The sequence below is a fragment of the Patella vulgata genome, chromosome 5, assembly GCF_932274485.2.
Source record: "Patella vulgata chromosome 5, xgPatVulg1.2, whole genome shotgun sequence".
Taxonomy (NCBI): domain Eukaryota; kingdom Metazoa; phylum Mollusca; class Gastropoda; family Patellidae; genus Patella; species Patella vulgata.
The window spans coordinates 67,543,261-67,567,343 of NC_065883.2; the positions used below are offsets into that span (position 1 = coordinate 67,543,261).

The 24,083-nt window shown below is 37.4% G+C and overlaps 1 protein-coding gene across 1 annotated transcript in view; it reads left to right on the top strand.

Annotated features, from left to right (window-relative positions):
* Positions 1-16,584, top strand: part of LOC126821359 (usherin) — a 29,177-nt gene extending 12,593 nt beyond the window's left edge. The window contains exons 2-10 of the mRNA XM_056101039.1: positions 5,413-5,542; positions 9,106-9,169; positions 9,772-10,042; positions 10,565-10,752; positions 11,828-12,046; positions 12,867-12,960; positions 13,596-13,922; positions 14,913-15,108; positions 15,914-16,584. Coding sequence (XP_055957014.1) covers positions 5,413-5,542; positions 9,106-9,169; positions 9,772-10,042; positions 10,565-10,752; positions 11,828-12,046; positions 12,867-12,960; positions 13,596-13,922; positions 14,913-15,108; positions 15,914-16,584 — 2,160 coding nt within the window. The remainder of the gene's footprint in view (positions 1-5,412; positions 5,543-9,105; positions 9,170-9,771; positions 10,043-10,564; positions 10,753-11,827; positions 12,047-12,866; positions 12,961-13,595; positions 13,923-14,912; positions 15,109-15,913) is intronic.
* The last annotated feature ends 7,499 nt before the right edge of the window (positions 16,585-24,083 follow it).

Consider the following 24,083-nt stretch of genomic DNA (forward strand, 5'->3'; position numbering starts at 1 on the left):
ACGGATAAATCGATCCTGGGCTTGAGTTGTCGCCCTTGGTCGACCTGAGCGTGGTCTGTCCTGTACAGATTGTTTATCACGGTATCTGGACCATAGCCTGCTTATGACAGACTGAGAAACATTCATCGTCCGCGCCACAACCGCCTGTGTTGTGCCGATCTGTAGCATGCCAAGGGCACGTAACCTTTCATTTTGGGTAAGCCGACGCATATCAAAATTTGTTTTCTGGTCACTAAAACAATTAAACTGATGTTTCCACCCTGGAATTCAATGCCACAATGACTGTAACATTCAAAGTCAGAGTCGTGCAAATCTTGGGTTGGACCCCCATGATGATCCCAAGCATCACCTGCATTCCATGCGGTAGCTATTGGTGCGTTTGGGCGTCACATGTAACTGGAAATGTTTCTTCTGTTAGGTTCTATAGTGACTTTTTTCGTAGTCATTTGCATATTTTAGTATTATGCCCCCAAAATCAAATATCCCCTACTTTTTTTGAATAGTATAGTATAAATGTTTTTAAGTTGCACCAGGCTAGTATACCGTTCAGACGCTTATTTTTAAACCAGTTCAAAATCGCCAGGGTTTTTAAGACAGCATCGTGTTGCGTTCACACGTACTATAAGCCAAGCCAGTTTAACTATTCTGACTTCTTCTATCGGAGGTTAGAGTTAATTACGCATGGGTAGCTTTATATTCTTTATTCGGTTCTCACACGCTTTCGATAACATTGGCACTGTCTGACCCTGATATTTTCACAAGAATGAAACTTACTGCGTACTGCGCATGCTCAAGGCAAGCTGGAGCCAGGTTTTTAAGCCAACTCATTTAGACGGCCAAGATGAACCAGTTTAAAATAAAAAGCCTTCTCGAAGACAGGTCGCGAGCTGGAGTTTTTAAACTGGTTTATTTGCCCGACATTTGCATTCAGATGACAAAGTTAAACTGGTTTAACGATCCCAAGGGTTTTTTAAACTATTTCAACTTAAGCGTCTGAACGGGCTATTAGATAGAGATTTCTTAGTTGCACCATACTAGGATAAAAGTTTCTTAGTTTCTCCAAACCAGAACTAGTATGATTTAAATGTTTCTGAGAGTTTTTCACACACTATTAAACCAGTTGTATTCATATACCCGATAAATATATCTAGAATGACTCCCTTTATGTACAGATTATAGAGGGATTATACTGTCTGCCTTTTAATAGAAACACGGCTGTTCATTGAACTAGAGAGACTCCCATACAAACTGGTTGGCTTATCTCAATTTATTTAAAGGAATTAATGAATCATCATTTGTTTGTTTAAGATGCAAGGAGTCATATTTTCGATGGATTAGTCAGCCATTGAAGAGTCATACTTTTTATTTATTGACTTACTTACCGTTTTTAATCTATTTGTAAATAGAATAAAATTTCACAATCTTTATTTGTTAAGTGATTAAGAATAGTGTTACTTGGCCCGTATTTTCCCAGGGGAATTGTCGATTTGAAAAGATCCTGTAGAATTTAACTATTAGAAAGAGAGAAATAGGGTTGAACGCCTACTCGACACAAACTAGATCATTTTGCGACTAACACATGGTTCTATTTTATTTCAATAATTCGCTTGCCCAAGGTTCTTTTAGCAGTGGGAGCTAGTAAACCGGAGAACCTGGAGAAAACCCATGAGGTTGGGCAGATGACTCTACTCCTTCTCAGGTACAAGCCTGGAATCAAAACCATGCCACTCACTGACAGACCTTATGATCTAAAGCCCACACTTTGGACAATTGGCCATCTGTCGGCCAACAATTTAATTATACGATGTCTCCTACATCAGTCTTGTATAAGGAACTTGCTATAATCCTGTACTTGGAAGCCAGATCTCATAGGGAGACATTATAGGGAGACCTTATAGGGAGTCTGCTATATATTATATTCAATTCCATCCACAAAAGATTTCTCTAAAATATATTGGGCTATCATTAATATACAATGGTAAATTATTCTAGCAATTAATTATGTGATCTCAAAACCATATAGAATTATGTGATCTCAAAACCATATAAAGTTGTATGATCTCAAACCATATAAAATTATGTGATCTCATAACCATATAAAATTATTTAGTCAATTTAGAATACTTACGTCACCTCGAAAAACGATATCCATTTTAAGAATAATTTGGAATTAAGCTTGATAAAACAAAGACACATGTATAAATTCCTTGAGCTTAATAAAACAAAGATGGTCTCTGTGTGAAAATGCTGATAATCGAGTTTGGCATAAGGTCAAATATTACTGGTGATTATTGTATATATATTATATATATATATATGTAATTATCAGATGAAGGTCATTACACTTGGTGTTTTTGGATTTAAAGGGACAATGTTACCGGAAGCAGTGTGCTCTTGGATCTTAAAGGGACAATGTTAGTGGGTGTAGTATCCTCTGGAATCTTAAAGGGACAATTATGCAATAACACCTTTGGTGGAAGCGGACATTAAACCTGACATCAAGTCAAGTCAAGGCATACTCTTCATTCATTGTGTGTGCTAAAAGAACACTTGACAGTCGGAAATTGATGAACAGTGGATGGAGACAGCACTATTCAGGCAAAATTCTCCTCTCCACCATTTCACATGTTAACATAAACATCAAACTGCCAAAGAATAATAAAAAAACAAGACACAAAATGAAATTGGGTTTTAGCCCCCTACATTTTTGCACCAACCGGGGCAATGAAGACAGGCAAACACGATACAGTCTGCTATGAGGCACATTTTGCCCAGACAGCGACTCTACAGCCTACTCTTATTTTGAATTCTAATTGTCATGTTATTTTAGTCCATGCCAACATGTACATGGGACCTTGGTTTTTCATCCCATCTGATCAACTAGAAGATGATTTGCTAGTAAAGTGAAAGAAAACTGTGTTTCACTCACTATGTGGGGGGTGGATGGCCGAATGGTTAGTTGTATAGTAAGGTCTGTCATTGAGTCAACTGGCGGGGTTTCAATTCCACGGTAGTATGTGACAAGGAGTAGAGTCGCCTGTCCAACCTTGTGGGTTTTCTCTGGGTCCTCTGGTTTCCTTCTACTGCTAAAGACCCCTACGCGCAAGCAAATTATTGAAATAAAATTGAACCTTGTGTTAGTCCCGAAATGACCTAGTTTGTGCCGAGTGTACGGACTGTACGAGTGTAGTTAAACCCTCTCTCTGTCTCTCCTTAAATCACTATGAAATAAAACACCATTTAGTTCAATGCACCGAAAGGGTTTAATTTCATTAGGCTATTTACCGGTACATGAACATTTACAAAAGATTTTTTTTTATTGTATATTCTTTCTGCATCGCCACCCAGTAGAATAAGAATAGACTGTTAGATATATATACAAGTGATATTTTTTTGCTGGAAAGCAACACTAAAGCCTACTCTTACTTTGAAATCCAACTGTTTGGTTATTTTACGTTCATGCCAATGTGTACACAGAATCTCAGTTCCTCATCCCGTCTGAACGACTAAGAGGTGATTTGTAGATAAAGTGAAAGGAATCTGTAATTCACTCACTGTTGAAATGCAACAGGGTTTAACGTCCTACTGTTCTACTCCGTCTGGGTTAATGAAGACGGGCATACGCCATACAGTGTGCTATGAGAGAATTTTTTTCTGGACAGCGGAAATATGACCTAATCTTATATCGAATTCCAACGTCCAAGGGATCTTTATGTGCATGCCAATGTATACATGGGCCCTTAGTTTTTTATCCCATCCAAATGACTAGACAGCTGTCCTTGTCAGGGGAGACCACATTGGAAAATCCCGATGGGCTTTCTTGCCCAATGCATGTATACAACACACGACCTCCTGGCAAGCAAGCCAGCGTCTTACCCACTTAGCCACTGTGGCTTCTTCACTCACTATTAATACATCTATAATATCAAAAACAAAATAGTAGAATTTGTATTTACATTTACAAAAGATTTTTTTTTATGATACAATCTTTCTGCATCGTCACCCAGTATAGCAGCAATAGACCGTTACAAATAATGGGCTCACTTTTATTGTCAAATTTACACGATTTTATGATAATAAAGGAGCGCTTACATCAATATTAAAAATTGATGTTAAAATATTAAAGAGGCATTATCATGGGCTTTAGGGAGTGCATTCCAGGGGTCAGCGCACATACTGGACGGACTCCACAGATCAAGTGAAAATTTACTTTATTTGTGAATGCAGAGTCAAAATATATGTACAGAGTCAAAATATATGTACTCTAAATTACTACCGGGTAAATGGGAATAAAGACTGGGGTCCCATGTACATGCATACCAAACATAGGTTGTCTGTCTACAGTTAGCTCCATTTGAGAACAGACACTAAGCTAGTTGACCGACATTTTGAGTCTTAAATCAACGATTTTAGTTGAAAACACGAAGTATACTTCGAGAATTTTTAAAAGTATTTATGCTTCCATTTATTAAAATTTAAAAAGTTTATTAATGGTAGGTTCCCACTGTTATGCGATTGTTTACGATGGATTGTCCCTATTGAGTCCATGATCTGGTACGTGCAGATACGTTCGTATATGTTTAGATACGATCAACATGATTGCTATGACTGACCTCAATCTATGATAAGACATGATAGGATCACCATATTTACTCCACGATTAAAACCACAATTTCAACTGTGAATCGTGATAGTGGGAACCTAGCATTAGTCTTTGTGTGAAATGGTGTACACATTGAGGTGCATGTAAAAGAATTCTTGACACTTTGATATAATGGTAGCACTGTAACCCAGATATCATTTAATCTTGTGTATCTAGCACTATTTCTTTCAGATTCGTTTAATATCCAATCTTTGTTTAAAACTTTGAAAGAACTCTTTAAAATCCTCATAAATCATTTAATTTGTACTTGTGTCCAGTTTAAAGCTGACCATTCAATTTTGATAAAGAGTGTCCAATTTACAAGTGTTTAATTTCTCAATCACTGTTAAAAAATAAATTACACAATTGATTAATGATGTATAATGATTAATTTTTGAACAGTGGTCAGAAAATTAAATACTTGTAAATTGGACACTCATTATCCAAATTAATCAGTCAGCTTCAAACTGGACACAAATTAGATGATTGATAGTGATTTTAAACGATTTTTACGAATTTTTAAACAAATATTTGATATTAAACGAATGTGAAAGAAATTTGTGCTAGATACACAAGATTAAATGATACCTGTGTTAAGGTGTAGGTAGATGGTGATCTCTCTGTTTAGGCATATAACTTCCCTTATATCACACTACAATTAAGACATGTGCCTGTCATCATTAGCACAGTTGGTCCAGAAAGGCAGGATGTTAAACCCCATTTCATTTCAGTTGGAGGAGCTAACAATTTGTGTTGTTTTTTATTTTCAGGTTTATCAAACAGCCATAAGTTTTTTTATAAACGGACCTCGAGTTGGTTTGTCGGATGTCCAGAAAGCAACACTGGGTAGTGTCATACAAGATTCTACTGGAAGTTATAGACTAGGTCAAAACAGCGAAGGTATGTCTAGGCTATTTTACACTTACATCTCATCCTCAAATTTTACTTGATCACAGTGGTTTCCCCTTGTCAGTGGTGCAGGAAGGCGGGCATGACAAGAACAGCTTCTAGTCTTTCGGATGGGACAAAAAATGAGGTCCCATGTATACATTGGCATGCACGTAAAAGATCCCCTGGCAGTTGGAATTCAATATAAGAGTAGGCCTTAGCGCCGCTGCCCTGGCAAAATTTCACTCATAGCACACTGTATGGCGTATGCCCGTCTTCATTAGCCCAGTTTAGGAGCAGAACAGTAGGACGTTAAACCCCATTCATTTCATTTAACTACAGAGGGGGGTTTGGTGGCCGAATGGTTAACTTGTGCGGGTTGGATCAGAAGGGCGTGGTTTTGATTCTCTGCTTGTACATGACAAGGAGTAGGTGCCTAAGCTTGTGGTACACGCAAGCGAATTATTGAAATAAAATTGAACCATGTGTTAGTCCCAAAATTACCTAGTTTGTGTCGAGTGGCTGTTAAACCCCATTTCTCTCTCTCTCTCTCTCTCTCTCTCTCTCTCTCTCTCTCTAAGCTTATGGGTTTTCTCCAGCACCTCAGGTTTCCTCCCACTGCTAATTAAAGACCCCTATGTGCAAGCAAATTATAGAAATAAAATTGAAAATGTCAGTCCCAAAATGACATAGTTGGTGTTGAGTGGACATTTTAGTTTCTAATAACAAACCACTTAGCTACATGTTTGACATCAACGGTCGAGTGGACGTTAGACCCCCATTTCTCTCTCTCTCTTCAAAAATAAAATCACATTTTTGTTTCTAATAACAAAGCACTTACCTTTATATACTATTCAAAAAAAGTAGGGGATATTTGATTTTTAAGTGTTATTAAAGTCACCTAATGAAACTGACGAAGAAACAAATGACAAAATGAAATGAAGTTCACATTCATCGATTTATTCCAAATGATCGTTAGACTAAGTAAGGCACATACTGACCATTATAAGGGTAAAATGATACCCGGGGTCAAACAGCAAAGTTACCACAGCATCACAACCAAGTCAGTAACGGGTAAATCCTCCTCTGTTTGCCAAACAAGCATTGATCCGACGTGGCATACTCCTAATGAGACGTCTAAGGTCATTTTGGTCCAGATTGTCCCATTCCTGTTGCAACGCAGTAGCAAGTTCTTGGACATTGGCAGGACGTTGTTGACGTTGACGTAACCTCTGTCCAAGCATGTCCCAGACATGCTCGATGGGGGAGAGGTCGGGACTCAGTGCTGGCCAAGGTAATGTGGTGATGTTCTGTTGTTGGAGGTAACCTGTAACGATCCTGGCCCTGTGACATCTTGCGTTGTCATCCTAGAAGATGAAACGGCGGCCATGACGTCGTGCGAACGGCACAACATGGACTGCCAAGATGTTGTCCCGGTAGTACTGGCCTGTAACACGCCCTGCAACAACATGTAAAGCCGTTCTTCCAGCAACAGTGATGCCTCCCCACACCATAACAGAACCACCCCCAAATCGATCATGTCTGATGACGTTAACGTCTTGGAAGCGCTCGTTTCGACGACGCCACACCCTCCTACGTCTGTCCAAAAAATCAACAGTGAACCTTGACTCATCTGAAAACATCACATTGCTCCAGCGTCGATTATCCCAGTGTTGACGATCCCTACACCAACGACATCTTGCCTGAATGTGATGATCTCTCAAACAAGGGATCACGCGAGGACGTCGGGCGCGAAGGTGACCCCTATGCAGTCGATTCCGAATCGTCTGGCCACTCACTCTCACACCAGTGTCTGTTTGAAGACGAGCGTTGATCTGATTTGCTGTGATGACACGATTTCTCAAGGCCAAGGTACGGATAAATCGATCCTGGGCTTGAGTTGTCGCCCTTGGTCGACCTGAGCGTGGTCTGTCCTGTACAGATTGTGTATCACGGTATCTGGACCATAGCCTGCTTATGACAGACTGAGAAACATTCATCGTCCGCGCCACAACCGCCTGTGTTGTGCCGATCTGTAGCATGCCAAGGGCACGTAACCTTTCATTTTGGGTAAGCCGACGCATATCAAAATTTATTTTCTGGTCACTAAAACAATTAAACTGATGTTTCCACCCTGGAATTCAATGCCACAATGACTGTAACATTCAAAGTCAGAGTCGTGCAAATCTTGGGTTGGACCCCCATGATGATCCCAAGCATCACCTGCATTCCATGCGGTAGCTATTGGTGCGTTTGGGCGTCACATGTAACTGGAAATGTTTCTTCTGTTAGGTTCTATAGTGACTTTTTTCGTAGTCATTTCCATATTTTAGTATTATGCCCCCAAAATCAAATATCCCCTACTTTTTTTGAATAGTATATTTGACATCACCTACTATGAAATAAAATTCATTGTGTAATTTATGTTCTCTCTTGAAAAAATTCAACCTATATACTTGTATTTTCCATCAAGTGTGACACAATAAAGCGATTTTTATTTTCGAGGGTTCACACAGTTTGGGTTCTAGTGCAGAGACGTTGACAAAGAGCTTTGTACACTACAACTCAGGTATCATGTAGTTGGGCTGTTTAGTTTCAAACTATTGGGTTTCTACTGTTGTGTGGTTCCGGAGCAGTGTTGAGTAATTAATTAGTCTGTTAATTACTCAACACCTTTTGAAAAATGAAATGAAATGGGGTTTAACGTCCTACTGTTCTGCTCCTAACCTGGGCTAATGAAGACGGACATATGCCATACAGTGTGTAATGAGGGAAATTTTGACCGGGCAGCGGCACTACGGCCTACTCTTATATCGAATTCCAACTGCCAAGGGATCTTTTACGTTCACGCCAATGTGTACACGGGACCTCGGTTTTCTGTCCCATCCAAACGACTAGACAACTGTCCTTGTCAGGCTTTTTGAAAAACTAAACAGTTATAAACCCAACACTCATTATCTAATCTAGACAGTAGAAACCCAATAGTTTTCTATGATTCTCAACAGATTTGTTCAGTTTTCCATCAATGGTTTGAAACTAAGCATTAAATACAGAAATTCCTAAAACATGATACCTGCAGGCCCGTAACTAAGGGGGAGGGGGCAGCAGAGGAAGCAAAGCCTCCCCTGCAAAAAGTCCCCCCCCCCCCACCCGTGAAAACATTTTCGACCATAAAAAAATAGATATACATTGTCCGTCAATTTTACAGCACCCCTAGGAAAACTTCGCGCTCCCCTCGTTGCTCTGAGCTAGTTACGGCCCTGGATACCTGAGCTTTAAATGTACAGCCTGTATATCTGTAAGTAGTCCCAGTGGTACAGGACCAAGGGCCAGGCAAGGAACAGTGTTTAGTCATGTATATATCAGATCGATCAAGATCTCTTGACAGTTGTAAAACAAAAATAAAGAGTAGGCCGTAGTGCTAATGTCAGTGTAAATTTGTCCTCATAACACACTGCATATATCTGTCTTCATTAGCCTAGCTAATAGCTGGTGTAGAAAAGTGGAACTGATTGGATTTCTAGTTATTTCATATTTATTCCATGTTTATTCCATGTTTATTCCACGTTTTACAGGTCTGTCGCCATTTAAAGGACGACTTCAAGATTTCCATCTTTATTCTGAACTACTTACAAATAGGTAGGTATATAAAATATACAGTGTAAGGCCTAAAATACATTAACTTCCAACATATATTTTGGACTGACATAATGTAAATTGTCAATATTACTTGAAATTGTGACCTGTATGTTTTCTGAAATGTTACTAAATAACAGAGAAGTAGTTATATCCATATATACCATGAGTTATTAAATAACAGAGAAGTAGTTATATCCATATATACCATGAGTTATTAAATAACAGAGAAGTAGTTATATCCATATGTACTATTATGTTATTAAATAACAGAAAAGTAGTTATATGTTATTAAATAACAGAGAAATAGTTATATCCATATACCAGCTGTTATTAAATAACAGAGAAATAGTTATATCCATATATATACCAGCTGTTATTAAATAACAGAGAAAAAGTTATATCTATATATACCTATTGTTATTGAATAACAGAGAAATAGTTATATCCATATATGTCATGTGTTATTAAATAACAGAGAATTAATTATATCCATATATATCATGTGTTATGTTTTTGTTGTGAATAGTGTCTAGCCATACCAAATATTCTAGTATTATATAATAGTTATTCACTGAAACTTTCGAATGTTTGATTTCTTTCAGAGAAATAGCCCAACTTTATACTGGTGTATTTCCTGAAGTTAGAATTCAATCTCATTGTCGATGTCCTCCTTCTCATCCCCGAGTTAAACCTGGGCAGACGCATTACTGTATACCTAACGGAGTACCAGATAACGCAGGAGACGAGATTCTACGAGTTAACCAGGAGGCACATCCATTAGAGTATACAAACGATGGAGATAGTAACACGATCTGGATCTCAAAGTTCCAGTCACAAGTAGATTTAATTGTTGATTTAGGAGACGAATTTCAGGTAGATATTAAAATAACGTGAGACCAGTGACATTAAAATGAGTTAGAGGTCGCAAGTCATTGTTTACGATATATGAATAAAAATGTCAAAATAGGCTATTTGTAAAACAATCTGATTAAAACACAGATCCTATTTTGTTTTGTTTTTTATGGTTCAAAATTTCGTTTTACTTGTCTTTACTATACTAGAATCTGGAAGAGTTGTTATATTACCGGAGTTCTGGTTGAAGTGAGGGATTAGCCAATGAAACAGTCTGTTACGCGAGTTCTTCGAGTTTGATGTAGGAACTGTGGGCATTTACTAGAAAAGTCAACGCTGATTGATTAATCATTGTCTGACGTTATAGGGTCAAAAGCCACTCGTACGCCCCCTGACACAACCTTCCAGAACAATCAGTCAGATCTTCATGTAATGTAGACCATCGAAGGTATAAAAAACCGAATCAAAATATAGATCAAACCATACTACTTGACTCAACCATGCATAAAACCATTTTTATGTTAAATGAATTAATTTTTTCAGGTGTTTTATGTGGTGATACAGTTTTATAGTCCGCTGCCGAAAGCCGTTACTGTGGAAAGACAGAGAAATAATTCTGACGTGTGGGAAGTTTGGCAATATTACGCAGAGAATTGTACAAGTTATTTCAATCAGGATAATAATGGACTGCTTCCGACATCAACTTCTATAAACTGTCTACAATTTGGCACGTATGTATTCATGGTTAATTCAGTCATTGTTTTATATATTTAGCTGGTGGGCTGAAAAGTGCTCTCCTTAATTTGCAAAAGTCAAAAATCGTTCTCCTAAAAAAGCTTTCCCAGTTTGGATAGGGTGAGGGATGTGGTAAATAAGGAGAGTTATGTCATAATAAGGAGAGTAATGTCATAATAAGGAGAGTTATGTCATAATAAGGAGAGTAATGTCATAATAAGGAGAATAATATCATAATAAAGAGAGTTATATCATAATAAGGAGAATACTATCATAATAAGGACAGTTATATCATAATAAGGAGAGTTATGTCATAATAAGGAGAGTTATGTCATAATAAGGAAAGTAATGTCATAATAAGGAGAATAATATCATAATAAAGAGAGTTATATCATAATAAGGAGAATAATATCATAATAAAGAGAGTTATATCATAATAAGGAGAGTTATGTCATAATAAGGAGAGTTATGTCATAATAAGGAGAATAATATCATAATAAAGAGAGTTATATCATAATAAGGAGAGTTATGTCATAATAAAGAGAGTTATATCATAATAAGGAGAGTTATGTCATAATAAGGAGAGTTATGTCATAATAAGGAGAGTAATGTCATAATAAGGAGAATAATATCATAATAAAGAGAGTTATATCATAAGAAGGAGAGTTATGTCATAATAAGGAGAATGTCATAATAAGGAGAGTTATGTCATAATAAGGAGAGTAATGTCATAATAAGGAGAATAATATCATAATATGGACAGTTATATTATAATGAGAGTTATATCATAAGAAGGAGAGTTATGTCATAATAAGGAGGGTTATATCATAATAAGCAGAGTTATTTCACTGCTAAAGACCCCTATGCACAAGGGAATTATTGAAATAAAATTGAACCATATGTTAGTCCTGAAATTACCTAGTCCGTGTCGAGTGGATGTTAAACCCCATTTCTCTCTCTCTCTTTATAATAAATGTCATTGTTTATAGTACATGGCATGTGTTTATGATACGTGTTGTTGTTTATAATACATACTATTGTTTAGGATCATGTTATTGTTTATTTATTCAGCAACAATCTGATGATACCATACTCACGAGGAAATATAACATTTAATATTTTACCACAAGAACCTGTTCCCAGACCCGGATACAATGACTTTTATAACACACCAGAACTTTACGATTTTGTTAAAGCAGCGAAGATACGGGTCCGATTCCAGGATCATTACTTTGTCACTAATCTTCGACATGAATATTATGGAGTTTATGAATATGCTGTTAGTGCTCGGTAAGAAAAGTATAGGAAAGTTTTATCTTAGCTCTGTCTAGTTGTTCAGATGGGATGGAAAACCAAGGTCCTATGTAAAAGATCCCTTAGCAGTTATAAGAGCAGGCCGTAGTGCTGCTGTCCAGGAAAAATGTCCCTCATAGCACCATGTACGGCGTATGCCCGTCTTCATTAGCCCAGTAGGAGCAGAAGAGTAGGATGTGGTATTTCCAATGATGAACATGGCTGCCACCAATTTATTGCTCTTGTATTAGAATTATGATCATAAAATTGTCAGTAGAAATTTTGCATGTTAAAGCCACACTAATTTGAATTTCTGCTCTTCTGTTAGCTTCCTGTTTCTTCATGAAAAGTAAAAGAAACTATTTGCTCAGTTTTCTTAAAAGATTTTATTTCCAAATTTTGAGAGTTAAAATAGTAAACAAAAATTTTGTCGATGGGACCCGATTGACTATTTATTTTTAAGAGCCTGAAGAATTCAAAATGAAATTAGATGATAATGCAGCTTTATTCAGTAGTTATAGAAAAACTCAATGATTGTGCTAGGTTACTCAATGATTGTGTCTAGATTACTCAATTATTGGGCTAGATTACTCAGTGATTGTGTCTAGATTACTCAATGATTGGGCTTAATTACCCAATGATTGTGTATAGATTACCCAATGATTGAGCTATTTACCTGATGATTGTCCTAGATAACTCAATGACTGTCCTAGATTACCCAATGATTGTGCAAATATTTTGGATGAATTAGTAATATTGCGTATTATTGATGTATTTTTGTAAATAAATGTTGTAATAAATAAATGTTATGTTATAGTTGTAATTGTCATGGACATGCTGAAACGTGTGATATGTCTACGTTACCCTACAAATGTAACTGTTTACAACCGTCAAACACCGAGGGTAATCAGGTAGGTGTCTAATACATTTATATATATATAAAAATATTCAACAAAAAAGGAATTGATTTCAACGGCTCAGCATTTCCTTGTAAGTGAGGAGGATTATTTTATATTGAATAGTCTTTTATGGGCAGCCAGTGATGGGATTTGAGCACATTTTTAATGTGGTCCTAAAGTTTTGTTCTGGTGATTAGACATACAGCAGAGAGAGAGAGAGTGAGAGAGAGAAATGAGGTTTAATGTCCACTCAACACAAACTAGGTCATTTCGGGACTAACACATGGTTCAATTTTATTTCAATAATTCGCTTGCGCGTAGGGGTCTTTAGCAGTGGGAGGAAACCGGAGGACCCGGAGAAAACCCACGAGGTTGGACAGGCGACCCTACTCCTTGTCACGTACAACCAGGGAATCGAAACCCCACCAATTGACTCAATCGACAGACCTTATGATACAGCGCACACGTGCTAACCATTCGGCCATCCACCCCCCCCCCCTTCCCCCACGTGCAGCAGTGTTTGGTATCTTTTGTAATAAGCGAAAAAGAATAGAGTATATTTTTGACTTTTAAGATTAAGATGAATGAGAATGATCTGGCTTGCTGTCCCTTTAATTCGTAATTATTATTGTTCAAATATTTTTCAGTGTGAAACGTGTCAGCCATTATATAACAACAAACCATTCCGATTGGGTGATCAGACAAACGACTACAACTGTCAGCTCTGTCAATGTTACAACCACGCTTCAAGTTGTTACTATAATGTCACCTTGGACCAGTTTCCTGGACAACATGATCGTGGAGGGGGCGGAGTCTGTGTGTCGTGTCAAGATAATACGGAAGGACAGATGTGCGATAGTTGTATCGACATGTATTTTAGACCTGTTGGTAAAAGTCTGTATGATAAAGATGTCTGCATGTCGTGTAATTGTAACGAAACCGGTATAGCAGAAGTCAACTCAACATGTGAAAAGGTAAAGATAAATATTTCTGTGTTTGATGCTTTTATTTCAACACTGATTTTCACTATTTTATTTTTGGTACGATTCACAATAATATATGAATTGGCTAGAAATGATGTTTTTAGTGTGTAGAAATGATGCTAGTGATGATGCTAGTGTGTAGAAATGGCGCTAGTGTGTAGAAATGGTGCTAATGTGTAGAAATGATGCTAGTGTGTAGAAATGATGCTGGTGTGTAGAAATGATGCTAAGGTGTAGAAATGATGCTAAGGTGTAGAAATGATGCTAGAAATGATGCTAGTGTGTAGAAATGATGCTAGTGTGTAGATAATCTACAGGCCCATAGCAAGGAGGGGTGGGTGGGGGTGGGAGGGTGCATTGGACGCAATACGAAGCCTATATCAGTATGGGTACCCCACAAAGCTGAGTGACATTGGTCGGAATGCTGCCCTTGCCCCCCACCCCCCTCAGCTATGGGCCTGATCTGCTTGTTTGAATTCACATGGGACTAAAAAGAAGCCCATCAAAACATTTAATCACCACTTGTAGCTGGTGGCAGTGGATTCCAAATTTTGCAAAATATTCAATCCAAGATATATTTGTAGACACATAGTAGAATTAAAACATTTTTATACATCCACATTCATTTTTATGCATCCAATTCGGCAACATCCATCATAGGGCTGTACCTATTTGTATTGTTCCAGGCTGTAATTCTCACTGGATCATCTTGGAACTTGCATATTTATTCCTTATACCGTAAAGACAGCAATTATTTATTTTGATGCATGCCCCGACCCCCAAGCATGTGGACGTATATTGCAACGGTACCGTTGCTCTTGTTCAACATTCAGAATATTGTAGTTTGCAAAGGATTAACAATATCTTTAATAACGGTCAGATATTTTAATTTATGTTTGAACTATATGACGATCAGAGATATTAATTATTAATATATATAAATAACTACGAATAATATCTTTTTTTTTATTATTATAACAGGTTGGAGGTCAATGTCCGTGTAAGGATTTGGTATCTGGTCGACAGTGTGATATCTGTAAAGATGGTTATTATAATCTCCAGTCCGTTAATCCTGTCGGATGTGAAACGTGCGATTGCTCCATTAACGGCACTGTTAATTTCAATGTGTCATGTGACATCAACTCGGGACAGTGTTATTGTAAACGCAACGTTAGAAGTAAGTCATCTTTATATCTTCAATCTGGGTATTAATTAAAACTTGTTTTTGTATCCAACAAAGGATCTGGCCCAGTGTTCACAAAGCATTCTCAGATTTAAGTAAAGAATTTAGTCAAAAAAGTTTGCCTTTTTTTTAACTAAACTATAGCCCTTTATAAAACTTTTGTTGTTTTAATGTATCAAATACATCAATAAGAAACTATATGTAAAGTTTTGTGTTTCTGGATCAAAGATTTCTCATGAACAGTTATTGAAAGTTGAGTAAATTTTTAACTTAAGTCTGAGAAAGTTGAGTAAATTTTTAACTTAAGTCTGAGAAAGTTGAGTAAATTTTTAACTTAAGTCTGAGAAAGTTGAGTAAATTTTTAACTTAAGTCTGAGAAAGCTTTGTGAACTTGGGACCCGGATTCAACAATTACAAGAACGAAATTAGGTTTTACATCCTATTTTTCTGAACCAATGAGAGACTTTTGCCCGCACAGCTATTGAATTCCAATACCTAGGTACCGAAGCAAACTGTGTTGCCATTACAAATGTCATGCTTGCTTGTCTCAAACAATTTTTATAGCATTAATTGGTCAGAGTCTTGGGTTTTATTTAAAGTTTTGAATACATGTCCGGTAAATGGTTAAAATTGCTAGATACAGTTTCAATAGTGCCGTACATTTCTAAATCCTTATTTCAAGGTGAATGAAATGAAATGAAATTAGGTTTAGCGTTCAACTTTTCTGCACCAAGCATGATAATGAAGACAGTACAAGAATGAAGCATTTACTTGTTTTTGTGTTTGTTTTTTTTTTCAGATCGACAGTGTGACGCGTGTGAGTATGGTTACTATAATTTAACGACTAGCAATCCAGATGGTTGTACACCGTGTGATTGCGATCCACAGGGTTCACAAAGCATTTATTGCGATCCTGATTCCGGGCAGTGTCAATGTAAAGAGAATATCGTAGGATTGAAGTGTAATGAGTGTAGTCCGAACTTTTTTAATTTTAGTTTAGGCTGCGTCCCGTGTAACTGTAATGCTGCGGGAATTGAAGCCGGAACGATCTGCGAACCTGTTTCTGGGCAGTGTGTCTGCAAGCAGCAGGTCGGCAAGCGACAGTGTGATACATGTAAAGATGGTGCGTATGGTTTCGGCAGCTCACCCTCAACTGGTTGCGAAGTGTGTACTTGTAATAAAGCAGGCGTTGACGCGAATGCCGATTCGTGTGATGTTGACTCAGGAAGTTGTGTTTGTAAAGAGAGGGTTTTTGGTCGTATGTGTAATCGTTGTAAAGGGAATACATGGGGATTGAACATAACAAACCCGTTGGGCTGTGATTTATGTGAATGTGACCCGACTGGTACGCAGCAAGGTGATTCTCTTCCTCCGGATTCCTTGGCCTGTAACAACGGAAATGGACAGTGTTCATGTCTGGCCAATAGATTTGGTCGCCAGTGTGAAATGTGCTTTGCAGGTTCGTATTAATACTTAAACGTTTTTTCACTTACTGTAAAAAAAAAATGATAATTAATTTGGGCAAGGTATTAATGTGGACAAGAGATTAATGTAATTCAAGGAGTTGATGTGGGCAATAATTAAATGTGGGCAAGGGATTATAATGAGCAAGAATTTAATGTGGGCAAGAATATAATGTGGGCAAGGGATTAATGTGGGCAAGGGATTAATGTGGGCAAGGGATTATAATGAGCAAGAATTTAATGTGGGCAAGGAATTGATATGGGCAAGAAATTAGTGTGGGCAAGGGATTAACGTGAAAAAAAAATTAATGTGGGCAAAGAATAGGTATGGACAAGAAATTAATGAGAGCAAGGAATTAATATGTGTAAGATATTAATATGGGCAAGGAAGTTATTGATATATAATCTGAAAAGCCATTCAAATAGTTGTTGCCCATAATGGATCCAAATAAGTTCTAAGAGATTATTTATTAGTATCTGTTTGTGAGAGAGAGAGAGAAAAGGGGTTTAACGTCCACTCGACAAACTAGATCATTTCGGGACTAACATATGGTTTAATTTTATTTCAATAATTCGCTAGCGCATAGGGGTCTTTAGCAGTGGGAGGAAACCAGAGGACCCGGAGAAAACCCACGAGGTTGGACAGGCGACTCTACTCCTTGTCGCGTACAACCGGGGATTTAGTATCTGTTTTATCTTTTAGGTTATTATAATGATGATAAACCTGGTGGAGGATGCAACCCATGCGGCTGTCACGTTAAAGGAACCCTCGAGGGTACTCAATGCAATGTAACAACAGGACAGTGTGAATGTCAAACTGGAAGAGGTGTCGGAGGTCGCGCTTGTTCTGTCTGTGCAGAAAAATTTTATGGATTTGATGAAAATACTGGATCGTAAGTGATATATATTTTTGTGTGCTTTATTACTTTATAAATGTAAGTAATTTTGAATACTATCAAAAATACAGAGTAATGATAAAAACCGAGGTACCCTAATCTTTTTGCAAGATATCACAGTGTTTCATTGAGTTAGGGCTAAATCTATTTGTTAAGGCCAGCTCAATTTTCGTCCAGGTCGCTGAGATGTAAGTAAGGTTAGGGCACATGATTGTTGGCGAGATTGTAGGTTAGGGTAAGCATTAGGGCAGGGTTTGGGTTAGGATTAGCAATAGCACTGTTTACATCTCGTGACCTTTGACTAAACTTGAAGTTGGCCTTATCAAATAGATCTAACCATTGTGTTACGCACCAGATCCCTAACCAAAAAGTTGCAAGGTTCCTCAGGATTTTCTAGGGTGGTTTCCCCTAGTCAGATGAATGGCCCGTCAACAGGTCACAATTTTTACCCGATTATGATGAAACTTAAAATATATGTTTATATCTCGAAGATCTCTTCCTGTATGTTTTCACACATATCGGACCGTAACTTGATGGATTATGGCCCTGGATTGTATGAAAAATCGCTTCTTTTTTTGAGCTTGTTCTCTGTTCATCTCTTACAATGTGTGGGTGTATCTTGCATGGCAAACGCTTGTGTCTAATTCTAAAATCCTAATGGCTTATTCACAAAAATTTAAGTTGAAATGTTTTAAAGATACAGACTTTAAGTTAGGCATTGAAACCCCAGTATAGGTTTTAGCTCTTAATCGCTACTGAAAAGTCTAAATTCTTAAAATATTTTGAATTAAACATGCATTATGCACGAGCTAAATCTGCCCATTGCATGTATTTCTATGGGCCTTAAATGTTATATAAATTATTAAACATGCATTATGCAAGAGCAAAATCTGCTTATTACAAGTCTTTCTTTAGGCCTGAAATATTATCTGAATTATCAATTAGACATTAATTAACTTATCCAGACCATAATAAACTCTTGATGTCAAGGCTAGCCTTCGATGTTGGCTGGATTAGATTCCTATATGCCGCTAACGGCCGTTGATAATTAAATCAATAAAAGTGGATAATCGAGACTAAGCTGTTTATAATAATGATTTTAGTAATGATGACCGAGACTATGCCAAAATTTCACCCGCTTCTTTCTCGGCTCATAGTGGATCAATTTGACTGAAATTTTCAGCAAATTACCTTTACACTATCTAGTTTTTAACTATTATAGCGAGAACTGTCATCTCTTTATCTTATCTCCCATAATGTATCTTTAATTAGACATTTATTAATATAACAAGACCATAATCAGCTCTCAATACCATCTGATGGGTCGGATTTTAAGCAGATTTTAATCTGATCTGATGGTCAATGGCTGTTGATGATTAACCGTAAAATGGATAATCAAGACTTTGTGTATTATCGTAACAGTGGTAGCTCAGAGTGAAGTCATTTGACTGAAATGTTCAACTTACTCTCTTTACATCATCTATTTGTTAACTATTATAGAGAGAACTGTCAGCTCTTGATCTAATCTCTCATAATGCCGCTTTATGTTTTTGTTTATAAGGCAGCTGGAGAATCTTTAAGACTGATATTGCAGACAAATGTTTTCTGGGAAACTTGCAGGGGACGCCAAACAAGAGAATCTTTAAGATTTGAACCTTCTATTTCTATACAGGTGTAACCCGTGTAACTGTCTGGCATCAGGAAGCGTAAATGACACATGTCAGCCTATCAGTGGTCAGTGTATGTGTAAAGAATTTGTGACTGGAAGACAGTGTGATGCCTGTATACCCGGGGCCAGCAATTTAGATCCTAATAACCCGTATGGATGCAGCAAGAGTAAGCACTACATAAATTTTTCTATTTCTTAAAGTAACGATGCACCATTTTCAATTTTGCCGAAATATCACATTTCACAGGACTTGATCCATGCTAAATTATGTACCCAGATTGATTAATTATAACATTCTATTAAGAAAAAAAAATCAAAATACCAAAGCTAGATAATGTCCCGGATAGGATTCAATTGGATTTAAAACAAGCCTACCAATAACAATTTTCGGACAATGGAGGTGGGCTTAATACATAGCGAGCCTTTTCATAGGTTGAGCGATAAAATGCATGGGATAAAAAGCTGACGTTAAAGCAGCCCTGACATTTGGAAATCGATATAAAAGTATAGATTGTAGTACAGCTGCCAGAGCAAAATTCCCCTCATGGCCACCTGCATTATGTACGAGTCCATTTTTGGAGTGATATTCCTATTAAAGATTCACCTTTCACAATATCGTAGTTTGCAAGGGATTTTAATATTGCGCTGAATTGACACAATTAAACTTTAAATAATGATAATAATAAAGTCATTTCTAGCACAGATATTATATGTAGTCACATCATATTCTTGTCTCTGGTTGTTATTAGAGGCCCTGTCAATCCCATGAAAACTACAATATTGTCAATCTGATGAAAATACAGATCTATATTTCGTTTCGTTTTTTATACTTTCGATGACCTCTACTACATGAAGATCGGACCAGTTGTAGTAGAAGGTCGCATCAGAGGTCAAACAAGCGGCTTTTGTCCCTATGACATCAAACATTTGATTAACCAATCAGCATTGATGTTCCTAGTGGGTTACCCACAGTTCTGTGCACCTCACGCCAAAAACTCACTGTAACAGACCGTTTCATTGGCTAATCCCTCACTTCAACCAAAAGTCTTGTAATACAACAACTCTTCCAGATCCTAGTGTATTAAAGACAAGTAAACCAAATTTTGAACTATAAAAAAAGAAAGCAAATAGTGTCTGTGTTTGAATGAGATTGGAATATTAGTACAAATATGGCCGAAATAATCTGATTCCTGATTTCCCTCGGCTGCATTTTTAGTGTTGATTAATTTGTTAAGAATTTGCCATTTTCCAAAAAAAAATGCAGATTTTAATTTGTAAGATAGCTTTGTTGATGATATATTATATTTGTGTTGTCCAGGTCCATCCCAGCAGCCACCACCAACCCACCTGGCTCAGAGTCCCGAGGATATTAGTCTGTATTGGGGACCACCTGATCATCCTAATGGTGTTATAAGTCAGTATAATGTTATACGTGATGGAGTCCAGATAGGATTTACTTCTTCTAATGGTAAGATGTGAATTTCATTGAAATAATTAATGTGTCTTTTTTTTATCCGAGCATATTTTTCAGAATTTATACATGTTGCAACATATTTATCTGCTAACTGTTATGTAATATCATTTAAGATAATATTTTTAGCCTTTTGCAACATATTTATTTGTTCATATCATACATCGTACATTGTAAAACAATGACTAACTACATTTGACTCTTTTTGTTGTCATGGGCCACATGGGCGAAATGTACCTGACGTAAGTAGTGCTAAGGTTAACACCATAGTAATGTAGCATAATGTCTATTTAGTTTATCATGATTTTCCGACGTGGTTTCCCCTTGTCAGTGGTGCAGGACAGAGGGGCTGACAAGGATAGCTGTCTAGTCGTTCAGAGAGGACGGAAAACTGAGGTCCTCATGTGTATACATTGACGTGCACATAAAAGATCCCTTGGCAGTTGGAATTTGATATAAGAAGAGGCCATAGTTCCACTGCCCGGGCAAAATTTGCCTAATTGCTCACTATATGGCGTATTCCCGTCTTCATTAGCCCAGTTGGAGCAGAAAAGTAGGACTTTCATTTGTCACATCTGCAGTACTATTTACATCACCTTTGTGGTCTCAAATGACCATTTCTTTTTTTTTTTCAGAAACAATGTTTAACGACACAGGCTTGCTGCCATATACATCTTACACATATCAGATTGAAGCTGTTAACGCGTTTGGTTCCGTTAGAAGCACACCAGTTACATTCAGAACTAAAGAAGGTTATCCTGTTGCAGACGTCATTTTACAAGTGTATGATATCAGAGCAAAATCGGCATCGTTCAGATGGAATCAACCATCAGTATTAAACGGACCGTTGATGAAATACGCTCTAGTGTCCAGAACTCCCAGTCTGCCTGATAATGATACTGTACATTGGGAAGGCACAGTAAGGGAAGTAACTCTAACTAACCTTATCCCTTTCACAAGATATAACATGTCTGTATTAGCGTGTACAGCGGGTGGTTGTACAAGAAATGAGGCTATATTGGTAGCCACACCGTCTGCTGTTCCTGAAGAAGTTGGATCCCCCAATATCTCTGCTATCAGTAATACAGAGCTGTTTATTGACTGGGAACATCCTTCAAAACCAAATGGTAAGTTTTGAACCTAGGCAATTTGTTTGGGGCATGTGCACTTTAGATCTCAAGGTCTGTCATTGAGTCAAAGGTCGTGGGTTAGATTCCCAGCTTGTATGTGATAAGGAGTAGGGTCACCAGGGTTTTCTCTGGGTCCTCTGGTTTACTCCCACTGCTAAAGAAATGAAATGAAATGAAAGGGGTTTAACATGCTTCGACTGGGCTAATGAAGACAGGTCACTGCTAAGCTAGCAAGTTATGGGAATAAAATTTAACCATATAATGACCCAGTTTGTGTTCAGTGGATGTTATACTCCATTTCTTTCTTGATATTGCTAGAACCTGCCTCTGCTGTAGTGTTGTACTAAGATGTCCGAGGATCGATTCTCTGATCGAGTGTGTGTGTGTGGAGAAGAACCTTCCTTAATTTTTAAACCAGGTATAAACCCGTGTACACATTAACATACACATAAAACAACCCTAGAAAGAAAGTTGGAAATCAACAAAGAATAATCAGAAATGGCACTGTCTGGGCAAAATTCTCAAAATGACCGAAGTATCAAAATCCTGCAATTGACGACCAACCGCTTTAAGTTTGCGTAAATTGTGTTGCATATCTTTTTATGGCCTGTTGGGTTTTTGTATATTTCAGGTATAATTATATTTTATGAGTTATGGATGCAAGGAACTTTGGGAACTAATGGAGTGAGAAACCCGGTATCAGCTCGTATCTTCTCTAGTAGCGGACAGTATAATCCCCGACCGGTTGAAACACCCAAGGAGAACGCCCTACAACCCCCGGCTACAAATTTCACGGTAAAAGGCCTTGATCCATTCACGGAATACGAGTTCCAGGTTTTAGCAGAAAACGACGCAGGGAAAGGAGCCAGTCCATGGACAATTGGAAGAACAGGCGAAGCTAGTAAGTCTTTCGGTATAATTGAAATCTGACTGTATTTTATAATCTTTTTCATCCATATGCTGCTTACATATTAAACTACAGTCACGGGTTGGATGGCGGAATATTTAACATGAGCCCTTTAGATTATAAGGTATGTTATTAAGCGGAATTTCGATCCAAAGCTGGTATGTGACAAGGAGTAGGGGCTCCTGACCAACCTCATAGGTTTTCTCCGGGTCCTCCGGTTTCCTGTCTCTGCTTAATATCCCTATGCTCCAGCAAATTATTAAAATAAATTTAAACCCCATGTTAGTCCCAAACTGAAAATATTTGTTGAGTGGACATTAGACCCGAGATCTCCCTCTCTTAAACTACGGTGATGTCTCTAACCTCCTATCTCTCAATTGAAGACAATTGTCAAAAATTGACGAGCATGAAAGAGAACATATATAATTACACAAGGGACCGGGTATCATTCAGATTTGATGAAAAAAGGAAAAAAACTGAGCTTACCATCTATAATCTAATACACATATTCAGTTAATAGATTGCCATGCAGAAAGTATTAAATACCATCAAGATTCATCAAATAACGCCCAATTTGTGATACCGTTTAGTTTAAGAAACACCATTTAGTTTTGACATCGGTCATCTAGTTTATGACCATTTAGTTTAGTTTTGATATTGGTCATCCAGTTTATGACCATTTAGTTTCATAAACTAGACAACCGATGTCAAACTAAACGGTAGCACAAACTGGGCAGTTTTTGATGAATCTTGATGGTATTTAACACTTTCTGCATGGCAATCTATTAACTGAATATGTGTATTAGATTATAGATGGTAAGCTCAGTTTTTTTCCTTTTTTCATCAAATCTGAATGATACCCGGTCCCTAGTAGGTTGTTGGATCTTCATGTAGTGTAGGTCAATTGAAATAAAATTGGAAATTAAGATGAAATTAGATTACGAATAAAATTGAAAAAAAAAATGTAGAAAAACTAAACCTCATACACCAGTCACAAGATGTTACAATAATTACCCAAAGGATTGGCCAGCATGGTTAATAGAAACGTGAAGACACAGCACTGCTTGGTCTTTACTACTGTAAACATGTAATTTGCTTCTTTGATATTCATTTCGTTCTGTTTGTTATTCCAGAACCAGCTTTTATGAATCCGCCGGTTGTGACAGGAGTTACCAGTTATCGTTTAAATGTATCGTGGACTGCTCCGTCTGATAAAGAGGCTCGAGGTGTCATAGTAACATACCATGTTTATCAGTTCGTTAAAACAGATTTAACGGTCAATCAGTTCGCTCCTCCATATCAGTGGATTGTAAGTATTTTATTTTATAATATCTTTCTGCAGAATTCCGAGCGCGACTTTCCATAAAAAGTCTGTTATAGAACATTTAGATGGTCATGATGTGGAACGGATTTGACGTCCCTAACTTTTTCAC